The sequence below is a fragment of the Erpetoichthys calabaricus genome, chromosome 3 (assembly GCF_900747795.2).
Source record: "Erpetoichthys calabaricus chromosome 3, fErpCal1.3, whole genome shotgun sequence".
NCBI classification, from domain to species: domain Eukaryota; kingdom Metazoa; phylum Chordata; class Cladistia; order Polypteriformes; family Polypteridae; genus Erpetoichthys; species Erpetoichthys calabaricus.
This window is the reverse complement of record NC_041396.2, coordinates 53,093,690-53,118,556: the sequence shown is the minus strand read 5'-3', so window position 1 is coordinate 53,118,556 and position 24,867 is coordinate 53,093,690. Positions and strand designations below refer to the sequence as shown.

Below are 24,867 nucleotides of genomic sequence, written 5' to 3'. Positions count from 1 at the left end.
AGTGACAGCAGTCTGTCGCTGAAGCTGCTCCTCTGTCTGGAGATGATACTGTTTAGTGGATGCAGTGGATTCTCCATTATTGACAGGAGCCTGCTCAGTGCCCATCGCTCTGCCACGGATGTCAAACTGTCTAGCTCCATGCCTACAATAGAGCCTGCCTTCCTCACCAGTTTGTCCAGGTGTGAGGCGTTCCTCTTCTTTATGCTGCCTCCCCAGCACACCACTGCGTAGAAGAGGGCGATCGCCACAACTGTCTGATAGAACATCTGCAGCATCTTACTGCAGATGTTGAAGGACGCCAGCCTTCTAAGGAAGTATAGTCGGCTCTGTCCTTTCTTACACAGAGCATCAGTATTGGCAGTCCAGTCCAATTTATCATCCAGCTACACTCCCAGGTATTTATAGGTCTGCACCATCTGCACACAGTCACCTCTGATGATCACGGGGTCCATGAGGGGCCTGGGTCTCCTAAAATCCACCACCATCTCCTTGGTTTTGCTGGTGTTCAGGTGTAGGTGGTTTGAGTCGCACCATTTAACAAAGTCCTTGATTAGGTCCCTATACTCCTCCTCCTGCCCACTCCTGATGCAGCCCACAAAAGCAGTGTCATCAGCAAACTTTTGCACATGGCAGGACTCCGAGTTGTATTGGAAGTCTGATGTATATAGGCTGAACAGGACCGGAGAAAGTACAGTCCCCTGCGGCGCTCCTGTGTTGCTGACCACAATGTCAGACCTGCAGTTCCCGAGACGCACATACTGAGGTCTGTCTTTAAGATAGTCCTCGATCCATGCTACCAGGTACGAATCGACTCCCATCTCTGTCAGCTTGTCCCTAAGGAGCAGAGCTTGGATAGTGTTGAAGGCGCTAGAGAAGTCTAATGTATATATTATATATCCAATATCTATATATAATATATAGAAGAAGAATATATATATATGTGAATTATTTGGATAGGAATATGTATAACAAGCTGATTAATTTTGCAAGTCATACCAAGATAGGTGGATTGGAAGATAACCAAGAATCAGTTTCCATTACAGACTTAGGTAGATTTGTGGCAGATTAAATTTAATATCAGTAAATATAAAGTAATACATGTAGGAAGTAAAAATGTTAGGTTTAAATACAATAGGAGATCTGAAAATCTGAGCATAATTTAAGAGTCGTAGTGGACTCAACATTATCAACTTCCAGACAGTGTTCAGAAGCCATTAAACAGAATGTTAGGTTATATAGCACAATGTGTAAAGAACAAGTCCAGGGAGGTTATGCTCAAGCTTTACAACACACTGGTGAGGCCAAATCTGTAGTAGTGTACAATTTTGGTCTCCAGGCTAAAAAAAGGATATTGCAGCGCTAGAAAAAGTCCAGGGTTGATTTTCCAATTCCCTGATTTAGCCTCATTCCAGGGCTACAGAGGATGAATTATGAAGGAAAATTAAAAGAGTGGAGTATTTTCAGTTTAAGAAAAAGAAGATTAAGAGGAGACATGATTGAAGTGTTTAAAATTATGAAGGGAATTATTACAGTGGATCGAGACACAGTTGGATACTTGTTAAGGGTGAATTGTGCAGAAACATTACAAAGTTTTTCTTTATACAGAGAATCGCAAACACTTGGAATACGCCAACAAGTAGTGTGGTGGACAGTAGGACTTTAGGGACTTTTAAAACTAGACTTGATGTTACTTTAGAAGAATTAAGTGGATAAGACTGGTGAACTTTGTTGGGCTAAATGGCCTGTTCTTGTCTAGGTTGTTCTAATGTTCTGACAAACTGGTGCAGGTACAGTAGTGCTGTGAATGGTTTTCTCTGTATGCGATTTTAAAAAGTGAGCCAAATCCTCAAAAAAAACTTTTAATTTACTGGTCACTCTTAATCCCCATCCTTTGCTACAATCACTGTTAAAAGTGCTGGTTAGTGACAGAAATAATAAGATCACTAGTACAAGCTCTAAAGAATGAAGTTCTTATGAAGGGTTGCTAAGTTCACAGAAGTAAAGGGAGATGGTCACTTTAAATAAAAACTATTGTGCATAAAAATGTAAACGAGATAGTAAAGCTCATTCTAAGTCAGAAACTTTAATGTGAGATTTCTTAATTCAACTGTGACTTGTTTTCAATAAATAAACAAAACCTCGCATATAACACACACCAAAACAAAAATGAATACACAGGGGAAAACATTTGTAACTATCAAATTAAACAAAAATCTTTTACACCTAAGTAATAAAAATACTTAATGAAAAATTATTTTAAGGCAAAAAGAAAAAAAAAAAACACACCATTACAGATACTCACTACAGTACTATTTCCTATGTGAGAGGTTGGCAGCTGTTGCATCAGCCGTTTACTAAAGACAGACATTCAATTTTGCTTTTTCAAATGTTTATCCTCCTGAAATTACATTAGCCGCAATATGTTCATCACTTAATTGTCAGTACTGCCTCAAGATCAGAAGCTCAAGGATTATGTTCTCCAATTTGTTTTCTGTAGTGATAAAATAATAAATTGTGTTATCTATTACTGTACTGTTCCTTTCCTCTGACCTATATGAGGGGCAATATATTTTTAGAAAGTGATGAGAGTGATGACATGGATAACTCACCAGGATGTTAGTGTATTTAACCTGACCTAGATAAGGCAGCTTCAAGACTATACTTTAATGAATTTCTGAGCACAGAAGGAAATCTACAGTGTTTTTTCTGGTATAAAAGTAAGAAAGCTGGACAAATTAAAAGTCTAGTAAATGAAAAAAAGTTTTTTTGGTTTGGTAAAATAATTAAATTGGTTAAAGATTAGAACTGCTATATAAACACAAAATGCATAGTTTATTTAAACAATAGGAATTAGACTAAAGTAGATTCAAATTTGGAACAGGGAAACAGCTTTAAAATGGAATGAACAGCTTAGGACAGTGAAGTTCAAGAATTAATAGAATTAAAGCCATAAATTATTTTCTTCTTACAGTTAAATTTGTTTGGACATGTGCACATTTATCAATGTTTATTCAAAACAATTCAAAAAGTGCTCTAGCTTTAAGTGTTTCCTAAAGCAGGCTTGTTCTGGAAATATACTTTTTTAAAAACCATCCATACAAAACAGTATGGCGCCTAGAAATAAACAGTCATAACAATAATATTATATCTCCTATTATAATGAGACAAAGGAACTCTCAAGTCAAGTGGCCTTAATAATGTGCGTTTCACTTTGAAAGGTTTTGACACATTCCACCCCTATGTATTACTGGAGTACACATTGTAAAGCACTTATATCATTGGGCACAATATATCTCACGTACAAATTATTTACATATTGAATGAAACACCATTATTAGATAACAAATAGTGCTTTTTTTCTGATATCAAAAGTAAACAAGAAGAAAAAGAAAGAAAGGCGGCAGTTCATTCTTCAACACACAGAAAACATGACATACATGCAACCTACAAATTCCAAAGTTAACTATTGCAGGAATTTTATGGGATAAGGATGTCTATGCAAACCAAGACAATGGGTTTATAATAAACATGGATTTCTCATAAACTGTTAAAGATTCACAAAAAGTCCATAACCTTCAAAGGCAGTTTGTTTTCATATACAGTAATCCCTCCTCCATCGCGGGGGTTGCGTTCCAGAGCCACCCGCGAAATAAGAAAATCCGCGAAGTAGAAACCATATGTTTATATGGTTATTTTTATATTGTCATGCTTGGGTCACAGATTTGCGCAGAAACACAGGAGGTTGTAGAGAGACAGGAACGTTATTCAAACACTGCAAACAAACATTTGTCTCTTTTTCAAAAGTTTAAACTGTGCTCCATGACAAGACAGAGATGACAGTTCCGACTCACAATTAAAAGAATGCAAACATATCTTTCTCTTCAAAGGAGTGAAGCAAACAAATCAATAGGGCTGCTTGGCTTTTAAATATGCGAAGCACCGCGGCACAAAGCTGTTGAAGGCGGCAGCTCACACCCCCTCCGTCAGGAGCAGGGAGGGAGAGAGAGAGAGAGAGAGAGAGAGAGAGAGAGACAGAGAAAAATCAATACGTGCCGTTTGAGCTTTTAAGTATGCGAAGCACCTTGCAGCATGTCGCTTCACGAAGCAGCTGCACACAGAAGGTAGCAACGTGAAGATAATCTTTCAGCATTTTTAGACGAGCGTCCGTATAGTCTAGGTGTGCGAACAGCCCCCCTGCTCACACCCCCTACGTCAGGATCAGAGAGAGTCAGCGCAAGAGAGAGAGAGAAAAGTAAGTTGGGTAGCTTCTCAGCCATCCACCAATAGCGTCCCTTGTATGAAATCAACTGGGCAAACCAACTGAGGAAGCATGTACCAGAAATTAAAAGACCCATTGTCCGCAGAAATCCGCGAACCAGCAAAAAATCCACGATATATATTTAAATATGCTTACATATAGAAGCCGCGAAAGGCGAAGTGCGATATAGCGAGGGATTACTGTAAACAAAAACACAATAACAAGCAGCAATTGCTTAGTACTAAGTTTGTTTTATTTATTTATTTTTCATTTTTAACAATCTGTTTGAATTACAAAAACAAAATGGAAAGAAAAAAACACACTATGTCATTTTTTTTTGTAAACCAGCAAGAACATTAAGACGAATGTTACTGCATGTTTTTCTGAAACTTCAATAAGCAGAGTTTCCACAAGATGTGCCACAAGCACCATATGCTCTACTACCTTCTGCTTCACAAGCACTGAAGCACTGAGGTCTTGTCACTGGTTTCACACAGTTTATGTGAGGTGTACAGCTTTGTCTGTTAATAAATGGGCTCAGCTTTGATGTAGTGTGACTTTTTTATTTCAAAATCCACCAATTTTCCAGACACTTAATACAAAGTTAAACTATGAAAACAAACCTTTACAAATGATTAAGCAAGTACTTCATTTGTCATGACTTAAGTCTTTTATGACTGGTTCATGACTGAGGACACGGAGACATTTCCCATGCTTTACCCAGGAAACTTCTGACTTTGTTCAGTAATGTCAACTCAAAAATATTCTGGTAATTACACTTACTCTTAACCTGGAAAGTTGTCTGGGATTCTTGTTCTAGTTTTGTTCACATATGCCCTGGTAAATTCCTGGTACAGCTTGCACATGTAAAAAGGCACAAAAAATATTTTTCTAAATGGCTATCACACTAAAATCATCTGGTAACTAATTTTCAGTTGACATAAGCAATCTTCTGAGAATGAGTAATTTTGGCATTTATTTACTGTATTATAAAATATACAACACAGACCTGGTTAAGGCTTTCAGCACAACTTTCTATCCCACACGACAGATTTTACTTTGTACATCTCTGTATACATAAACAGTCATTAGAAAAAAATAACTGTGCCAAGTTTCAAAGCATGGTTAGGTTTCACTTTTTATTCTTTCTCTCTCCCACCTTCTCCACTGTAGCACAAAGCCAGCTAAGAAAACATCAGTTTTTATAACAACATTCAATCTGAAGGAAAACTTTTGGTTTTGCAGTGATGTATTGCTGTAAAGGAACAAAACTACATGTAAATTACTCAGGATGAATAAAGGTCAAGTTATATAGGAAACACAAATCTTTGCTTTTAGCACCATGTTCAAGTATGTCCGTGTGTGTATTAGTTTAAAGTTTTGCTTTCATATACTGTTCTTATGCATACAGTAAGGTGTACAGTAAGGTGTCCCAATAAACTAATAAATGAGGATATCTATATAATATCCCTAGAAATAATTCTCATCATGAACACTATTTAAACAATAAATACTCTTAAGAAGATATTTCTTTTTTATATTTTGGAAATTCTACCCCAAATGGTAGAAATAATCTTTTAATATGACAGTTATATCGCTTTTTACACCAGCCACCCTCGCAGAACAAAATGGCTGGTTTTACAATGACAAAACACCCACAAATAATAATTGTAAATATTCTAAACAAAAGCAGTTTATTGCTTTATATTCACCCAAGGCTAAAGGATTACGTGGGCAGAGGTTACATTCATTCCTGACTATGTAACACACTAAATATAGTGGTCGATATGCATAGAAAGTAGTGCAGAGAAAAATTTAATGAGGAAAGGAGTACAACATTGTGAAACCCTGTCATTGCACTGTATAAAGCAGCTACACAAAATCAAACATAAAAAACTTAATGACACTTGAACACACAAAAAAGAATATTAAGCAACACAAAGATTAAACAGTAAAATAAATTAATTTACAAGACTTCAGATTTAACCTTGAGAGAAAATGCAAGGCAAATGTGAAAATGAACTGCAAAACCAAATCTACGCATAAAAAGTCAAACAATATGTTGGTCATCATTCTTTGTGTTTGGTAGTAATTTTTCAAGACAGAAACAGGCACAACATTGCAAACAAAGGCAATGAAAAAAGATTTTAAATCCCTGCCAAACTCAAAAGTTGCACATAAATCTGCAAAGAGACTCCCAATTCAGAATTAATTGACTACAATACAAGCTTGTACTGCAATCAAAAGAAATTCGGAAGAAAGTCAGTACTACACTCATGTGTGAGCACAAGTAGAGGAATTACTTTGGAAAGCTCAATAATGGGTGAGAAAAATAGGACTAAAACTACATATAAAAACAACAAACAGTGGTGATGATAATACAGTGATGTATTAACATATTTCAAAAAATATAAAACAGCAGCAGTCAAGTCTGGAAATGCTGTGTCCGAGGCAGAATTTCAAAATACATTCAAGGAATATTAAAAATAAGAAACATTTGAATAAATAGACTTTCATTATTGCCATTTTTATCTCATAATATTAAGTTTAGGAATACATTTGTCTTTGTTTTGAGAGAGTAACGATTTGATCATTCAGATGTGAATTGTAAATGTTTAACTTGTAGCATCACAAATTTTGAAACAAAATGAATGTGAGATTAATCACACTTCAATACAGCGTCCTACACAGTCCTAATACGTGGACAAGGACTTTGCATTCATTCTATGATTGTGATGAGCATGTCTACAAATGTCCATCTAAGCATTACTCATTTTTTAACTAACATATACCGCTCAGGGTCATGAGGTATAACTTCATATACATGTGCATTTAAGAATAATAAACTGTGGGATAGGGGAGAAAAACCACACAATAGCAGTGCTAACTGTAGATGTAGCATGTAAAAATCGAGGCAGGTTTCAAAGGTGGCTATTTGGCTTGTCTACACCAGCAGTGAAATTAGCTGTTCCATTTGCTAATACCAAAATAAAATGTATTTAGTTTTTCAATGTTTTGACACACATGTCCTATTAATTTAACATGTACTGTGTTAAGAGAAATGCCCAACAGTCGAGATATGCTGCAGGACAGGCAAAATGGCATACTTATCGTGGAACATGAAAATGGAAATGCTGCATTTGTGCCATTCATTTCTTTTGTGAAGGCAAACTAAATGTTCATGAATATCACTCCTAAAATATGACTAATGCAGCAAAAGCACATATGTGATATATTTCAATGGGTAAGATTAATTGACTACAGGTAACATTAGTGCAATTAACGTTCTAATTCTGCATTTGTACACAGGCATGAGCAATAATGAATTCTGATCACCTATGTAAAACACTTTGAAAAGAGCACTACAAAAGCTATTTCTTTTAACAAAAGTTCTGAAATAATGAACTACAGTAATCCCTCACCTATCGCAGGGGTTACGTTCCAGAGCCCCCCGCGATAGGTGAAAATCCGCGAAGTAGCGACCTATATTTATTTTATTATTTATACATATTTTAAGGCTTTAAAAACCCTTCCCACACTCTTATAAACCTTTCTCACTCTCTTGTTAACCTTTCCCACACTCTTATAAACACTTCCTATGCTCTTAAACACTTTCTACATTCTTAAACACCGCAGACCAGCACTGCACACAGCGATCAGACGTCAATGTGTCTGTACTCGCTTTGTGAAGGGGGGCAGCTGAACTCACGCTGAGCAGAAATGGACTTTGTGCTGCTTCTACCAAAATGCCTGCTTGTCGCTCTGCGCGATCGGAAGGAGGAGGAGTGTGTGTGTGGTTTTGTGAGGGCTGAACGCACGTTCGCTCAAACCCCCCTCCCCGGAGGCGCAGTTCGCATTGTCAAGGGGGTGGGGAGCTGAATGAACGCTAAGGAGAAGTGGACTTTGTGCTGGCTTTGTGCTGCTTGTCGCTCTGCCTGTCAATAATTTAAAAGCCTGTACATCACCAATTTTCCTGTCTCACTGTCTTGTCTTGTGTGAAGTTAAAATGTTTTATAATAGTGAGATGTTACTCATATCCTTAGCCCAACATCCACATATCATATGTGTTAACAAAGTGTGTTTTATAAGTTTACATGTGTTTAAAGCATGTGGGATGGGTATTTTAAGGCTTAAACTATAAAAATGTTTATTTATATGGTCTTTCTATATCGCGGATTTTCTCATGTTGCTGATGGGTCTGGAACATAACTTCCGCGATAGGCGGGCAATCACTTGTATTTAAAAACCCGCGAAGTCGTGAATCCGCGAAAAGTGAACCGCGAAGTAGCGAGGGATTACTGTACAGTAATCCATCGCTATATCGCGCTTCGACTTTCACGGCTTCACTCTTATCACGGATTTTATATGTAAGCATATTTAAATATATATCGTGGATTTTTTGCTGGTTCGCGGATTTCTGTGGACAATGGGTCTTTTAATTTCTGGTACATGCTTCCTCAGTTGGTTTGTCCAGTTGATTTCATACAAGGGACGCCATTGGCAGATGGCTGAGAAGCTACCCAACAAGACCGCGTATTACCTATTAAATAAAACTCCTCAAATATATTGTGAGCACGGGGGCTGTTCGCACCCCTAGAAGATACGGCCGCTCCTCAAAAAATACTGAAAGATTACCCTCACATTGCTCTCTTCCGTGCTGGGCTTAAATGTGGCTGCTTTGTCAAGCGATATGCTTCCTGCATGGTGCTTCGCATACTTAAAAGATCAAACAGCACGTATTGATTTTTGATTGTTTGCCTTTCTCTCTCTCTCTCTTGCTCTGACATTCTCTGCTCCTGACGGAGGGGGTGTGAGCAGGGGGGCTGTTCGCACCCCTAGACGATACGGACGCTCATCTAAAAATGCTGAAAGATTATCTTCACGTTGCTCCCTTTCTTGCAGCTAGTTTGTCAAGCGATATGATTCCTGCATGGTGCTTCGCATACTTAAAAGCTCGAACGGCACGTATTGATTTTTAATTGTTTGTTTTTCTCTGTCTCTCTCTCTCTCACTCTCTCTGGCATTCTCTGCTCCTGACGGAGGTGGTATGAGCAGGGGGGCTGTTCGCACCACTAGACGATACAGACGCTCCTCTAAAAAAATGCTGAAAGGTTACCTTTACATTGCTCCCTTCTTAGCAGCTGCGTTGTCCGGCGGTGCTTCGCATATTTAAGCCCAAACAGCCCTATTGATTTCTGATTGTTTGCTTTTCTCTCTCTCTCTCTGACATTCTCTGCTCCTGACGTGCACTCCTTTGAAGAGGAAGATATGTTTGCATTCTTTTAATTGTGCGAAGGAACTTTCATCTCTGTCTTGTTATGGAGCACAGTTTAAACTTTTGAAAAAGAGACAAATGTTTGTTTGCAGTGTTTGAATAAAGTTCCTGTCTCTCTACAACCTCCTGTGTTTCTGTGCAAATCTGTGACCCAAGCATGACAATATAAAAATAACCATATAAACATATGGTTTCTACTTTGCAGATTTTCACCTTTCGCGGGGGGTTCTGGAACGCAACCCCCGCGATCGAGGAGGGATTACTGTAATGTTAATTTCAAAAAGGAAGTCTTACAGTTGGAAAAAAATGTAAAAAAGGAGGGACAAATTTGGATAATTAAAGCACAAGGAGCCTCATGTATAAAACTTGTTTATGCGCGGAAACATGTTTAACCCATTTCTTAAGCAATAGTTAAAACACGAACATGGCGTGGAAATTGGCTTAAAGTTACGTAGGACTGCAACTTTCCATAAGTCCTACGCAAACTCTTTTAGGTGTTGGCATTTTAGCTACTCTAGGCAGCAGGACAATGAAGTGAACAGAAAATCATGTTTCATTTTGCATTTCAATGATGTGTAAGTCATATTATGATATGTGTCCATCCATCCATTTTGTACAGGTGTTCTAAACCTATAACGGAATGTGGACTACATGATTTCTGCATTATGGTCTCTGAAATGCAGGCTTTAATTTAACACACAGGTCCAAGTGAATACCAGTGTTTTAAAGCTATTGTCATTATTAGTATTTACAGTATACATTTTATATTCTGCTAGATATTACCTGGCTTCGCCTATTACATAGGAGAAGGGCCTCAGTCATAGTACTGTTAATGTTGATGTATCAGAAGTACTATGTAACTAACTATATACTTTTCTGTATTTTTATACTAGGGGTTAATATCCATATTAATAATATTAATATCTATATCTATCTATCTAAATCTATATATATATATATATATATATATATATATCTAAAGGTTGAGTATGCCGAATCCAAAATGCCTGGGACAAGAGGTATTCTGGATATTTTCGGATTTTGGAATATTTGTATACACATAATGAGATATCTTGGGTCTTCCTTAATCAAGTAGGAAAATGTAAACAAACCAGCCAAACAACGACTCACACGTATAATAATTCACATTGCTGACCTATTATAATGTGCATAGACGTGACAAACATACTAAACCTCAAAAGTGATGAATATGATGTACAGACTGTATTTTAGTTTCCTTTTAAGAGGGCCATTGCTGTGTAACTGCACTGAAGAACTTTGTGTTTTTGTCAGTTTATATGGCCTACCGGTTGTCACTTCTCAGGGAGCTGTCAGACAGATCAGGAATATCTCAGCCAACCTTCACTCTATTATTCCCACTGTGCTGGAAGTCATTAACCAACCGACAAGTCATTACATTCAGTTTTTGTATGATGTGGGTGTACATACATAAAATATGTTTTTTCTAATATAATCAAAGCAATTTACCAAACTCATATCGCAGTAAGAGCATATAATGAGAATGAAGCTGCTTTTGTTAACCATAAGAAGTGACATTCCATTAACGCACAAGTCATTGGCAATTTTAACAGTGCCACACATCACCTTTGAATACAGGTGTTATGTTGCATCATTATGAGTAATAAAGCTAGTTAACTGTGTTTCATTGCTTACTTGCACTCAATGCTTTACGGGGTACCTCCCACTCCACCCCGCCATCCACTCCTGCATCGTCAATTACGCCTCATTTCACAGGGGGGCCCCCCTCACTCCTACACCACTCTGAAAAAAATAAGTCCCTTTTGAATCTGCACGTATGCTACTCACATCCACTATTTGGCATAAGCATATTTTCATTCTCAAATCTCACAGGTGACGCAGTGGCAGTGCTGCTGTTTTGCAGTAAGGAGATTGTGGGTTCGCTTCCCAGGTCCTCCCTGTGTGGATAGCGCTTTCAGTAGTGAGAAAATCGCTATATAAATGTAAAGAATTAAATCCAAGTAAATTTTTATAAAAGAGATCCCTGGTGTGGAATTTTCCACTTGTGGCATCATGTTAGAAAATTTCACATTTTGGAGAATTTCACATTAAGGATAATCAAGTTGTATTAGTTCACTGGAGCTCCTTACTCTTGAACATGGGAGATACAATCACCTATGAGTAAAACATTCCTGCTGTACATCAATTCTTGCTTTTCCTAGTGACTAACCTTGGCTTTTGTCATTGGTCACTGGAAAACAAAATTTGATGGGAAACTGTCTTCTTTTGAATTGGGACAGGTAGTCAGTAGGAATAATGGGAACTGTCGGTATAAATATTATTTCACACTGTAGCAAATCCTGTAAAAATGGTAGCTTCAAACAACGCTTTGATATGTAATCTTGTACGGTCATAGAGTTTGAGGGTTTAGATCAAAAGCAATAAACACTGAATCGTGTTTAACTTTAACTTATTACAAACACCACCGACATTTAGGAGCTGCGCATTTACCTGGCCCATGCAATGAAATAAATGTTTTAACTTTTTCCAAAAAAGAACAAGTAAAAGGAAATAATACTGTGAACTTTGTACAACGTCTACTTGCTCTACATTGTTCCTTGGAGGAACCTTTTACTGAGCTGTGCAAGACATGACATCACTCCTGGCTTGTACTGTACTAAGAGATTGAAGTGGGCCAGAGGTACTTCCTGGTTTCTGCTAAAACCAGAGTTTAATATCTCATTGTGGTCTGACCTCAGTTCTCCACTGAACTGAATGTATTTTACCACCAAATGCCAATGCCCCCCACCGTATTCTTAGAAGTATATGTGAATAAGAGTGCTTGACTATTCATGAAGGATCACCTCACCTCCAACATCCTCTCAAATTTGAATGTATTTTAAACCACATCACAAGGAGTATGAAATAGCTGATAAAATGGAGTATTACATACTCAAGGATGCAACTTGCTAAGCATATCTTTTTAGAGCTTCATGAAACTTTCATCCTTCCACTTCACTTGTGCTAGCAACCCTCATTTGCATAAAGTGGGAGAGGAGCAGCATTCATTAGCATGAACTGCAAGCCCCCTTTTCTATGTGAGAACACTTTCAGCATTGAGCAAGTAAAAGCTAAGAATAGTCAACTCACATTACAAAAACCACACGGGTCACCTAAATCGTGATAGATGTCAAATTGACCTTTCTTAGCAGATATCATCATTCCAAATGTTAGCTTTTTAACTAAAGTGGAAATAGCATATTTGGTGATGAGTTAGTAAATTTTGCATGATACATGGATAATATTGTTCACTTGAATAATGTTAATAAAAGTTTACAATAATACTTTTAATAAAAAGCCACTGTGTGTGATTTATGTTTGTGCTGCAGTATTGAACAGTATCATACATTTTTGCTGGTATTGGTATCAAATATATAAATTCTGGAATTGTTTTGTCCCTGCTCTGTAGATAATAACCAATTTTTGTTTTTAATCCTGACCACTGAAATACTCAGCTATATAACATATTTTCCTTGTCTGTTTCATTTTGTTAAACACATATGTAATGACATCACAATTTGTGGAATGCGGACAGCTTTACATTACCCTTAGTGCTAGCAACAAAGCAGACATTACTCCTCCAGCAGGGTTCAGTATTTGATGCACTAACAATGAAAACACAGTGCAAGTTCAAAGGAGATATATAAAAGAGCTTTGATATTATCAGCATTTAATAACATTGATAATGCATTACTTCAGGCAGTATGGCCAAATGGTTAAGGTTTTAGGACGTAAAGCAGGAATAATCTTCATTCTAGAAACTAATAAGAGACCAAAAGTTTGTCTATATACTGTGGCTAACAAAGATGTACATTGGCCACCTACAGTTTTGGGTTTTTGTTTAACAAAAAAAAAAAAAAAAAAACAGTTGAACATTCAAATTTCAACATGTCCATACTTTAGTCATTTTATATATACAGTATATTACTGTTAAAAATAATAGAAAGAGGAAGGTATAAAACTTATTTTTCTTTGTCTTCAAGAACTATTCAAGCTGCCCAGAGGAAATGTCAAGGAAGGACTCAAATTATATGGATGAAGAAATTATGAAATAATTTCTGCCATCAAATGAATTTCTACATTACAATACTAGTTCGGTAGCCTGTTTAAAATACACCTGCTACCTTTCTTTACCAAAAATAACTCAAAAAGGGAGCAGCTGTAGCTACATAATTATGCAAACAAATGAGGGATGGGCAGACTACAGATGAAGACATATCATATTAAGCAATCAAGTCAGCATTCATTTCATTTAAAAAGGCAACATCAGGTATTGCTGTCATATTCATCAGAATACTCCAAATATAGGCCATTTACTTAAATTAAAATACAAGAAACATACATTTCGTTGTAATTATTATGCGATCTTAATTTACATAGTACTGGATTGATTCTTAATTTAAAAAGCAGCCATTTAATAATGATTACTGCAGCATATTCTTTTACTCAATTTGTTTAATCTATATTATGGTTGTAAGCCAACCCTATATTGACAGCATGAGACGTCATGCAGAAATCAAAGAATTGTTGAACCAGACATCCACGAAAAAGCATTTAACGCTCTCACACAGATTTAAACCGTCAATCTGTAGTCGCCTATTTTAACGATGTGAATGTAAAATGGAAATTTAAAAGGTGGACTATACAAAAACCTGGTCTTTAGTGTGCATGTCAAGAATTTCATTATGAAAGGCGCTATATAATCAAGAATACGTTTACCTATAAACACTGATAACGATAAAATGCCTCAACTTCCACATACCAATTTTTTTATTGTTTATTTTCAAAATTGCAACTTTATGTGCGCATCTCTTCCGGGCACAGACTCCTGCAACAGGCTGGTGCTGTACTAACAATTGTGCAAGCTGGGTCACAAATACCAATAACAAAATGCGTGCTTACAAACACAGTTGGGAGCAACAACGCATGAAACACACAACCGCAATGTCAGATCCACCCTGGCAGCCAAGCTGACCTTACGTCGGTTACCGAGTTGCTCCGCGTCAAACTTTGTCGAGTAGGTTCAAGTGCTGAACAGCAAACAGTAGCAATGGGGTAAAGGAAGGCGTGATTTACCTACCTTTATGTTGCTGACAAATATAGCTTCCAAATTTCACTTTTCTTAACTCCAGCTTTATCGAGTCCTTGTCATTGTCCTGTATGCATATCCTTCATTTTGTTTCGAAAAACAATGGGGTCGACTGCGTCGCAGCTTATTCAAAGAGCCGCTAAACCTGTTGCCCTAAGTGCTGGCGCAGTGTCTGTCCCGAAAACATGGCTGACAGGCGAAAGGGTTCCCTGCTGATACACCAATCAGCTTGGGCGAGGGCGGCCTGAGCACCGCCCCTTCGAACTCACTCCCGCCCTCTCTCTTTCTACTGCCTGTCTATCCTCCTGAAGTTCAAATCCTAATTGGCGAGACATAAACTTCTCAAAGTGAAGAAAACTTCAACACAAGGGGTCAATACGCAAAAAAGATAGAATTTATGGTAAAACAACAAATATTTCATCAGATAGATAAACAAAAATAACGTTATATATTATATTATATATATAGACCCACAGATTCTTTTCTCTAGACCCACTTTTCTCTAGACCCACAGATAGATAGATAGATAGATAGATAGATAGATAGATAGATAGATAGATAGATAGATAGATAGATAGATAGATAGACCTTTTGCTCGTGTCTTTTTTGCTGCCTCTACCTATTACAATATATATGATTATATGTGTGTAAAAATAAAACCAATTCTAATAAATTAATTCCTGCAAGCCTCAATTTAAAATCTCAATCTAAAGATACCTTTTATTATTTTTTAAATTTTTGAGTGGCAGATATCAGGAATCCTTGGGACACAGTAAAATCAAAATCATCAAAACCAAGGAGAGCCAGATCAATAATACTGTCACTAAATTTCAAATATAGACAGTCAAACACAGACTCTGACTACAGTACAGACCTAAGTGAATTTTCCAATATACCTAAACTGATTTGATTTATTTAGATTTCTCTTGCTTGATTAGTCTTCTCTTTAACAAAATCTAGTCACAATGTTATTCAGATTCTGTCTATAAAAGAAGATCGCGGACATAGAATGAAAAATAAACTCAAATCCAGTTTTAATCATGTAAGAAAATTAAAATAGCTGGACAAGTTAATTTTCAGAAACAACCTGAACCTGACACTTCTCTGGATTCTGTCCATGAACATCATAAACATGAAAGATGACAAGACACACTGTCGATGAACTTCCATGTCCACCTTGAATAGATTTATCTTGTTATCAGACACATTTTTAACACTGCAGATACTTTGATTTGAACACAAATCAGGTTTGATACTACACAAATCACAGGGCATTTGAAGAACTCTAGTATGTTTAAGAGGAAAAAGAGTTGGTCCACTGATCAATTACCAAGACAGAATATGCACTGCCCTCCCTAAACTTGATATTAAACTATTGGTCAGACTCTCCTATCCAGCACGGAGGCATAGGACTTTTCATGATCCCTTGGTAATTTGAACACAAATACTCTGCCCATGGAAGTGACTTTCTTGTCCACTGGAAAAATACCTCAATAGGTGCCTTTCTAATGGCTTGGGTTCAGAATAGAAGAAATCACTCTTAAAGATAAAATCTGATTCCAGAGCCAATGTTATATACAAAGATGACTTTTATTGTATCTAACCAGTATGTATCTGTCTCTCATAAAATACCTGGTTCCTTTGATTCATGTAGAATGATAATCCACTCAATTTCCATTTGCCATGTTTTGCTCAATTTGGACCTTTTCCATAGATACATCTCATCATGACCAATCTGGCACTTCACACCTCATCTTGACTGTGGTTATTAATCAGTATAGTCCACACCTCATTTTGACTGTGGTTATTATTCAGTATAGTCCACACCTCATTTTGACTGTGGTTATTATTCAGTATAATCCAATAAGATGGTTTTACAAAGAAACTGGACACTAGGTGAACTATTAATAGTCTAGCCCAATGTAAAGTGTATGGAATCTTACCTGACAAATAAAAGGTATGTGTCCAGGAAGACGTTTGCAAATGGAATGAACCTACATTGGGAAATGCAGTGTTCTTTATCCTTCCAATACTGGAAGGTGGGTATGGCAGTAGTAGGCACTGGAAGACCTGTGAGTGTCTCTGGAACAGCAACGTATCAGAGTAAAAGCTGACATTGGGGTTTGTGTGGGAGGTCAGGTAACAAACATTTATTTAAGATTAAGGTCACAAAGTGGTTTATGGTATCACTAAACTAGTAGATTTTTATTTGAGGTTTTACAAAATTGTATTCTCCCCCATGAATGTTTGATTTACAGAGGATTAACTTTGTATCAGTTTGGAACTGGCATTTGAATAAATAATTGTGTTTAAAAAGGAGATGAAAATGGCAATATTGTGCCGATAAAATTATTTTATGATTTACTTTTTGTTTTTTACTTATCTCAAGTTGTTTGTAACATAACCTAGAATCTTAGCTATTATCTTAGCACTAGACTGAGGTTATCTAAGCACTTAAATGGAACTGAGTGTGAGAGGTTGGGAATGCACAATGTGCTCTGTCACACAGTCTCAGGTCATCGTCAAGGAATGCATTACTTTGGTTACAAGTGATGTAAAACCCTCAAAATGGTGACACTCATTATGAGAACAAAAAGGAGTCAAAATAAACATTAAAAGATAAACAGCTTTTAATCAAAGCCTTCAAACAAAAAATGAACATCAAAGAACCATAAAATATTTTTGGATTAAAGGAAAATCAAGAAATATTAAATAAAAATGTCAAATGTAATAGATTTTGTCATGATCTGGCTTTTGTTTTTAATTATTTGAAGGTATTTCTTGGTCTCTTAAAAAGTATTTAAACCATCATTTTAGGAAGGTTTAGAAGACTAAAGAATCCAGTGGTTAAGTTTGCATTTCATTTCAACACATTATGAAAAAAGTTTGAGAATTTTGTTGAAGATGATTGTTATGACATTGCTGGGCAAAGCGATCAGGAGTGTCTGATATGCAATGTCATTACCATGATGGTATACAAGTCAGGGCTGTGCTCTTCTTGGTTGTCCAAGTTGTAGATAAAACTAAAAAAAGACTAGTATTATTTCTAATTGGTATTACTTGAGCTCTGGTTACAACTTCAGTTCTGTTTTTTGACTACAACTTACATCCTATATTTTGGCTCTGCCTTTGAGAATAATTTTAGTTGTAGATTCACTTGCTATTTGTTTTATGCTGGGGCATTGTTTCACTGTCTTCCCCATATCTCCCCTTCTTGTTATACAGATCTCAACTTGTCTCCCAATTCCATTTCAAACTAAAAAACTACTGCTACTCGGCATAGTCAGTACAAATAGATGTCATCCTTTCTGTAATAAATTAGAGATCATTTGAAAGAATCTAGAGAAAAAATGACTGTGACCAGAAATACATGACTAAGTTTAAAATAGGAAATAGGAAAAAATTGGAGATATGACTTCAACATGCTCTCAGTAAACCTAACAATGTTAATAATAGTATATTGGTTGCAGTTTTTGGTTAATCTGAAGATTTCCAAGACAAGATGGCAATTCATAGTCTAGATTGTATCATTGTACCACTGCATGCAAGATAATAATCATCTCTGGACAGAGTGCCAGTCCTTCACAGGCCATACTCAAGAACATGTTTAAACACACAGGAAAAATTTAGAATCAAAAAATTAACCTAACCTATCTTAAATGTCACAAAAACACACAACCTTCAAACAGTTGTACTGTCATTTCCTTCCATAACAACTAATTGTGATGTACACCTTAGAAGAGGTTATCAAGATCCAGAGCATTTATTGATAGTCTACTGGCTCTGGCCTCATTGGGTAGGTTACTAAACCAGTGAAAATGATAGCATGGACATTTCATACAAAAGATATTTCAGTTAAAGCTGTGTGGTCACCAATACACAAAGTTACACTGGGATACTCATGTTTAAAACTAAATAATCCCTTGTTTGAATGAGACACGGGGTATGGCTTATGAGAAGCTATTTGTTTTTGAAAATGAATAATTGATTTAAATAAAACAATGTGTACCATGGAAAAATTCATGGCAAGGTAAAGGAGTAGGAAGGAGTGGATGAGCAGTACAAAGCCTAAACGTACAAACCATAACAATCACCTGACCTACAGAGGTCTGACCATACTAGTCATAAAATCAGGAGGCTTTTCCATTTGTTCACTAAAAAACAAAGGAATTAATTTTATGCTTTTGGTAATATATCTAAGTTCTTCAGTTATTTTGCAACTTTTGCTACCAGTTCAGCTCCTGACTCGTGGCTAGAATTTTTTAGTGCTGTTCTTTGGAGTATATGGGATCTTCAAAATTTCATAAAAACTCAGTCTTTAATTAATATAAAAATTAAAAATAAATGTTACTAAACTTTTGTGAAATGTGTTAAGCAAAACCAACACCATGAAGGGTAAGATAATAAAATATAAACAGTGGGAAGTTTAGAATATCTTTCTTCAAAGAGGCCTACACCATTAATATGTTTAGAAGTGCAACAATACAAAAGAAGATTACATGCTTAAATAAAGAACTTAAAAATTAAATTAAATAGTACAGTAGGTCCTAAATTCTGGCATTATATAATGTACCTGCCGGCTTCTGGCCTTACTGCATCTTGTGGCTGCAACCTTAACTTTGCTTAAAAAGATGACCACCTCCTCTTTAGCACTTTTGGTTAACCTCCTGTTGGTGACGGGGCAGGAGGTATTTATGATTAAGGAGGATTTGTTCATGCATGTAGGCTGGCACTGGCTGAAGATATTATTAATGGAATAGGTTTAGGAGCGATAGTTCAGTGGTTAGTTGTTAGAATTTGGAAACATTTATTCTTTACTTAGAAAATATCTTCAGAAATAATAAATTAAATATTTAAATTAAAATACTTATATTACATCTGAGTGTTTAGTTAAGAGTTTAACTTCCAGTTTGATTTAGATCGACGTCTAGCCCTTCAGTCTTCTTATTGACTGTTACAGAATGTTTAACCTCCCTGGTTCCATGCCCTTATCTGTCTGCTTTAATTGTGTTTTATCTTTCTGATTTTTACCTATTTTTTTCTATTATATTCTGTGATCTTGGCCCCTCCTAACAGACTTATTAATAACCACAAAAATGTTTGATTGAACTTAACTGTTACAGAATCCACAATAAATGCAGTTATGTTCTCCACTCTTGAAAAGGCCTGCTCTCATTTGCCGATTCAGAAGAGAATATATAAACAGGCAGTGGGCAGGGAAGAACTAACAGGTGCACAACATTTTACCGTATATCCTTAGTTGGCAGTGGTTAGTTTGATGTCAAAGGTTTCCTTGAACATGACAGTCTGACAGTCCTGGTTGTTCCTGCTGCACAACACTTTTGTTTTTTAGAGAGGCAGATTAAGCTATAGATTGTTTCCAGCAGACCCCCGTGACCCTGTGTTAGTATATAACGGGTTGGAAAATGACTGACTGACTGACTTTCACTTAAAGCAGAACCCAGCTAAGACTATTTCTTTGATAACCACATTACTTCAGTGTTATGAAAAATTCAACGTATTCCTTTATCTTCATTTTCAAATAATTACTAAAAGTATGTTTTGCTTCATCATGTCGCAGCATGTAGTGGTACTAGGGTGCTATACCATGTTAGCCATTATGGATGTAGTGAGACGTCAAGCAAAATGACACCTTTTATTGGCTAACTAAAAAGTTTACAATATGCAAGCTTTCAAGGCAACTCAGGACTTTCCCTAGGAATGCGTGGTTGTTGGGCAACCCACATAACCCGGTTTCAGTCCTAAATGGCTATGTGGACCCACCTTGTGGTCTCACTACCTGTACAATGAAGGGTGAGGGCTGGGTGCAATGTATACAAAATTAATGTAAATGTGAAAAATGGGAAGAAATAATGTGAAATACATAAAAATACAAATAAATGAATATGACAAAAATCAATACATAATATTGCCACGTGGAGAAAGAGGCACCCCATTCAGGTTTGGCTCCTCCCTGGTGCTCGGATCATGTACTTGGATAAGCTCTGCGTCCCTGAGACCCTATTATAATAAAAGAAAAATGTTTGTGAATTAGATGGATAATTAACTATTTTGATATTGCATGCATATCAAATATAGGCATATACACCACATTTGGTATTTACTGCTGCTAGGATATGACAATTGTTTTCTGAAAATTTTCAGGTAAGGAAATCAAAAATCTGAGGTAAAGTAGTTATTTAAAGTAAGAATTAAAGAAGTTTAGAGGTCAGGAAGCAATCACTGTACTCTGCACATGTGACAATAATGACTGTAAACTAATAAACCTTTATACACGCCATCTCACTTATTTTCCTTGCTTTGCTTTCAAATAGAACATCAAATACCATAATGCACTGGGGTGGAGGGTCAAGACCAATCTTAAAAGTGGGGACTACGCAGTAAGAATTCGTTCATGCACGTATACGGCGCTCACAGTAACTTAATAATTATCAATTTTATTAATAGATAAATAAAGTCAAGCATAATATGACACTATTCAAGAGATTTATTTTTTAATTTTAGTATGTTGAAGTCGCTCAGCTACCCCCTTCCCATACAAATTGTCAATGATCCCTAGAGTTTCCGTGATGACTTGAATGGAACTACATTCACATTATCAATTATTAAAATGTTTAAAAAACCTAAACGAAATTTTAGGACTAGAAAGGCCAACTCAAGTGATGAAGACGAAGTAATCGGGCAAGGGGGAGAACAGACAGGAGAGTCACTCAGCAAAGTGCCGGCATCTCCTGAATCAAGCGAGCAGGCCGCAAGATCTCCAGAGCCCGTAACTGAAAGACTTGATCGGGTACTGTCCGAAGTTGATCCGGCACTGAATATAGTGGACCGTGAGACATTGTCTGAAACGAAAAATCCCAAAAATATTAAGAGAAAACTAAAGTCCGACCGGACGGAATATAACTGTGCGCTGAGCTTCCAGCATGAAACGGAAGGTGAGTACAGACAGTGAGGTGTTTTGTAGTGTTGATTTTAAAAGTACTATAAGTGACCTTCCAAGAACATAAATTTTAATATACAGAAAATTTGATCGGTGTGCCTAAACGACTTTCTTGTGTTCTGATGTGTTATTGTTTAACTGGACGACGCGTACTGATTGTCCTTAGTAGTCATCTGTAGACAAAAAATAATTTTAACGTTGTTCCCCGCGATTCAGTGTAGCATACGTTAATTTTAGACCAGGAGGTTATTAAATGCCGAATATCTTTGCTTTTACCTTTTGTTGAGACGGAACTGCAGATAGCTGCTTTAAATAATTTTTAAAAAGCTTTCATCCTGATGGTTGCTTTTTAAAAACTTTTTATCAACTCGTTTTGACAATTGCCAAGCAAGAAATGGAAATCGCTTATATATAAGTGTTATATATATGTGTTTTGATGATCAGTCCATTACTTTATATAATAGGGTCACAGGAGACTGAAGCATCTCCTGCTAGAATCGGATGCCAGGCAAGAACCGATCATGGAGATGCAAACCAGTCCTTCACAGAGCACACTTACACATCCACAAATTAACCAGTTTAACCTAAAAGTCACATCTTTAGAATGTGAGATTAAATGAGCAGTACCCAAGGAAAAGCCACTCGTACACAGGAAGAACATGCACTCCGCCACAGACAGTGACCAACCTAGGCCAGAATTTCAACATCAAGTCAAAACGTCTTAAAGATGTTAATGTATCAGTGGAGAGATGTAATTTTTTTTTTCTCCATAATTGCTTGGATGGTTAATGCTAGACTACGTCTGCCAATTTCATTATCAAAACATTTTCATCATAGTCAAGTACAGTTCTTCAATCTTACCATTAATACAGAGCACCCCCACAAGTACACATTGGAGCGTTGCAATGAATACTTGTCAAGAAAGATTTAGTAAACTGTTGAATATAAATTGTAGAGGTAGATCAAATACAGTTGTATCTTCTGTAATAAACTACTTTTTGATTTTCAAACTGTTCTTTGTTAAACACAGTTGTGCATTGCTTTGAACTGTGAGAATAATTGTGTGCTGTTACTTGTACATCTGTTTATTTATATATTTTCCTTACCTGTTTTATTTAAGGCAGGGTTTGTATAGTTTTTAGCCTGTAAAATATGTCAAAAGTTGCTCTTGGTATTTCAATTTATTATATACACTTTAACATTGTAAAATAATACAACTTTATATACAGTCATGTGAAAAAGTAAGTAATGACATTTTTGTTTTTAAAATATGTGAACATATCAATATCTGATCTTCATTTAAACAGTATCCTTAGATAAAGGGTGATGTAATTGGAAGTAAAAAAAAACTATACCTGCGGTGGGTTGGCACCCTGCCCAGGATTGGTTCCCTGCCTTGTGCCCTGTGTTGGCTGGGATTGGCTCCAGCAGACCCCCGTGACCCTGTGTTCGGATTCAGCGGGTTGGAAAATGGATGGATGGAAAAAACTATACAAATGTGACATTGCAGCAGTATACCAAACAAAAAAATGAACATATTTCATTTCCATCTTTGGCAAAAGTAAGTACATTCTTGTTCCTAATAGCTGGTATTAACCCTTTTGGCAGAAACAGCTCCATGCAGGTGTTAATACAACTGCCTGTCAGTCTCTAACATTAACTGGGAAAAAGTTTTTCCTGCTCCTCCATGCAGAATTTTAGCTGTGTGATCTTTGAAGAGCTCCCTTTGTGCATAGCTCGTTTCAGATCTCTTCACAGCATCTCAATGGGATTCAGACTTTGACTTGTCCATTCCAGAACCATCCATTTCTTTCTTCTCAGCCTTTCCTTCATGGATTTACTGGTATGTCTTGGCTCATTGTCATGTTGCAAGATTCACTTTCTGATAGTTGGTCTCACATTACCCTCAAGCATCCTCCGGTGTAATAGTACCTCATCACATAAAGGAGTCGTCTACAATTGAACTGTTTAAAACAAGATTAAAGACTCATTTCTATTCACTTGCATTCCGTGACCTTCAGTAATACCGATGGTTTCCTCATTGTGATTATGTAACATTACTTCTATTTATTTATGTTCATTTATTTTATTTCTATTTATGTTATTCATGTTAATTGTATGTTTTTCTTTAATTCTATTATTGTAAAGCACTTTGGCCACAGCATTCCGATGTTGTTTTAAATGTGTTATATAAATAAAGTTGACATTGACATTAATAAAGAATTCTTAGTGGATTCTGTGATGTTGAGCTGCCCAGGCCCTGATGCAGCAAAGCAGCCCTGAACCATGACATTTTTACCACCATGGTTTACAGATGTTGTCGGGTTCTTGTGGTCAAATGTTTTTTTTAGGTTTTGCTAAACTGGCCTTCTGTATTTTGGCCAAATTACTCATTCTTTGCCTTGTTTGTCAGAGCACATTGTTCCAGAAGTCCTGGTGCTTACTTTGGTGTCCATGAGAAAAGTTTAAGCTTTCCAAAATATTCTTTCTGGATAGAAAAGGCACACCTGGCACACCTCCCACTTCTTTTAGGATCTTGCATTGTACTCTTGAGCTGAATTTGCTAGGGTGGCCTGGCCTGGACAAGGTAGCAGTTATTTCAGCTTTTCTCCATTTTTAGATGGTCTTCCAGAGACTGGAACAGTTGATTTCCAATTGTTTGATGGTCTTTTAAATCCTTTCCCAGACTCATAAGCATTTGTAACCTTTCTGAAGGCTTTAGAAAGCTCATTCAGTCTAAGCATGGTGATAGCACGTACTTCAACAGAAAAGATCTGAAGTTTAAATAAACTCTTTCTAATGATGTTCAGATCATTTGTACCAGATTCTAATTTGAGGTATTTGTGAAACTAGGGTTGTACTTATTTTTGCATTTTGCATAAATTTGCATCTTTGCATTTTGCATAAATTTGCATCTTTTTTATGTAAACTAGGTAGTTTCTCCCCCTGCTCGCTAACCCCCATGTTTGGTTTTCCAGATACACACTTTTAAGATTTTTTTTTCTTTGAATTGTTGCTATTTCATTAGTTTCACTTTTATTTCAGAACTTATGTAAAAACAATATTTGGAATCTTGCGAGTCCCAATGTGCTGAATCTATTAAATGAGGTCAGTGAGAAATGTGTTTAATGATTTTGTACCATAATTCAGGATAGGTTTCTCTGTTTCGAATTTCAGCGCAGACAAAGCGATCGACATCATCAGCAGTTAATAATTTTTTTTGCAAAGTAACCAATAAATGCTTG

General features: G+C 36.5%; 2 protein-coding genes across 5 annotated transcripts in view; one reads left to right on the top strand and one right to left on the bottom strand.

Moving 5' to 3' along the window:
- The window catches only part of LOC114648035 (intersectin-2-like), a 277,957-nt gene extending 263,099 nt beyond the window's left edge, over window positions 1-14,858 (bottom strand). For 3 of the 4 annotated variants that reach the window (XM_051925602.1, XM_028796817.2, XM_051925601.1), the window contains exon 1: window positions 14,653-14,858. The gene's annotated coding sequence lies outside the window, so the exon portion shown is untranslated. The remainder of the gene's footprint in view (window positions 1-14,652) is intronic. The other variant, XM_028796818.2, reaches the window with a different exon arrangement.
- A 6,175-nt stretch (window positions 14,859-21,033) lies between these two features.
- The window catches only part of gcfc2 (GC-rich sequence DNA-binding factor 2), a 69,158-nt gene continuing 65,324 nt past the window's right edge, over window positions 21,034-24,867 (top strand). The window contains exon 1 of the mRNA XM_028796814.2: window positions 21,034-21,617. Coding sequence (XP_028652647.1) covers window positions 21,293-21,617 — 325 coding nt within the window. The 5' untranslated portion in view covers window positions 21,034-21,292. The remainder of the gene's footprint in view (window positions 21,618-24,867) is intronic.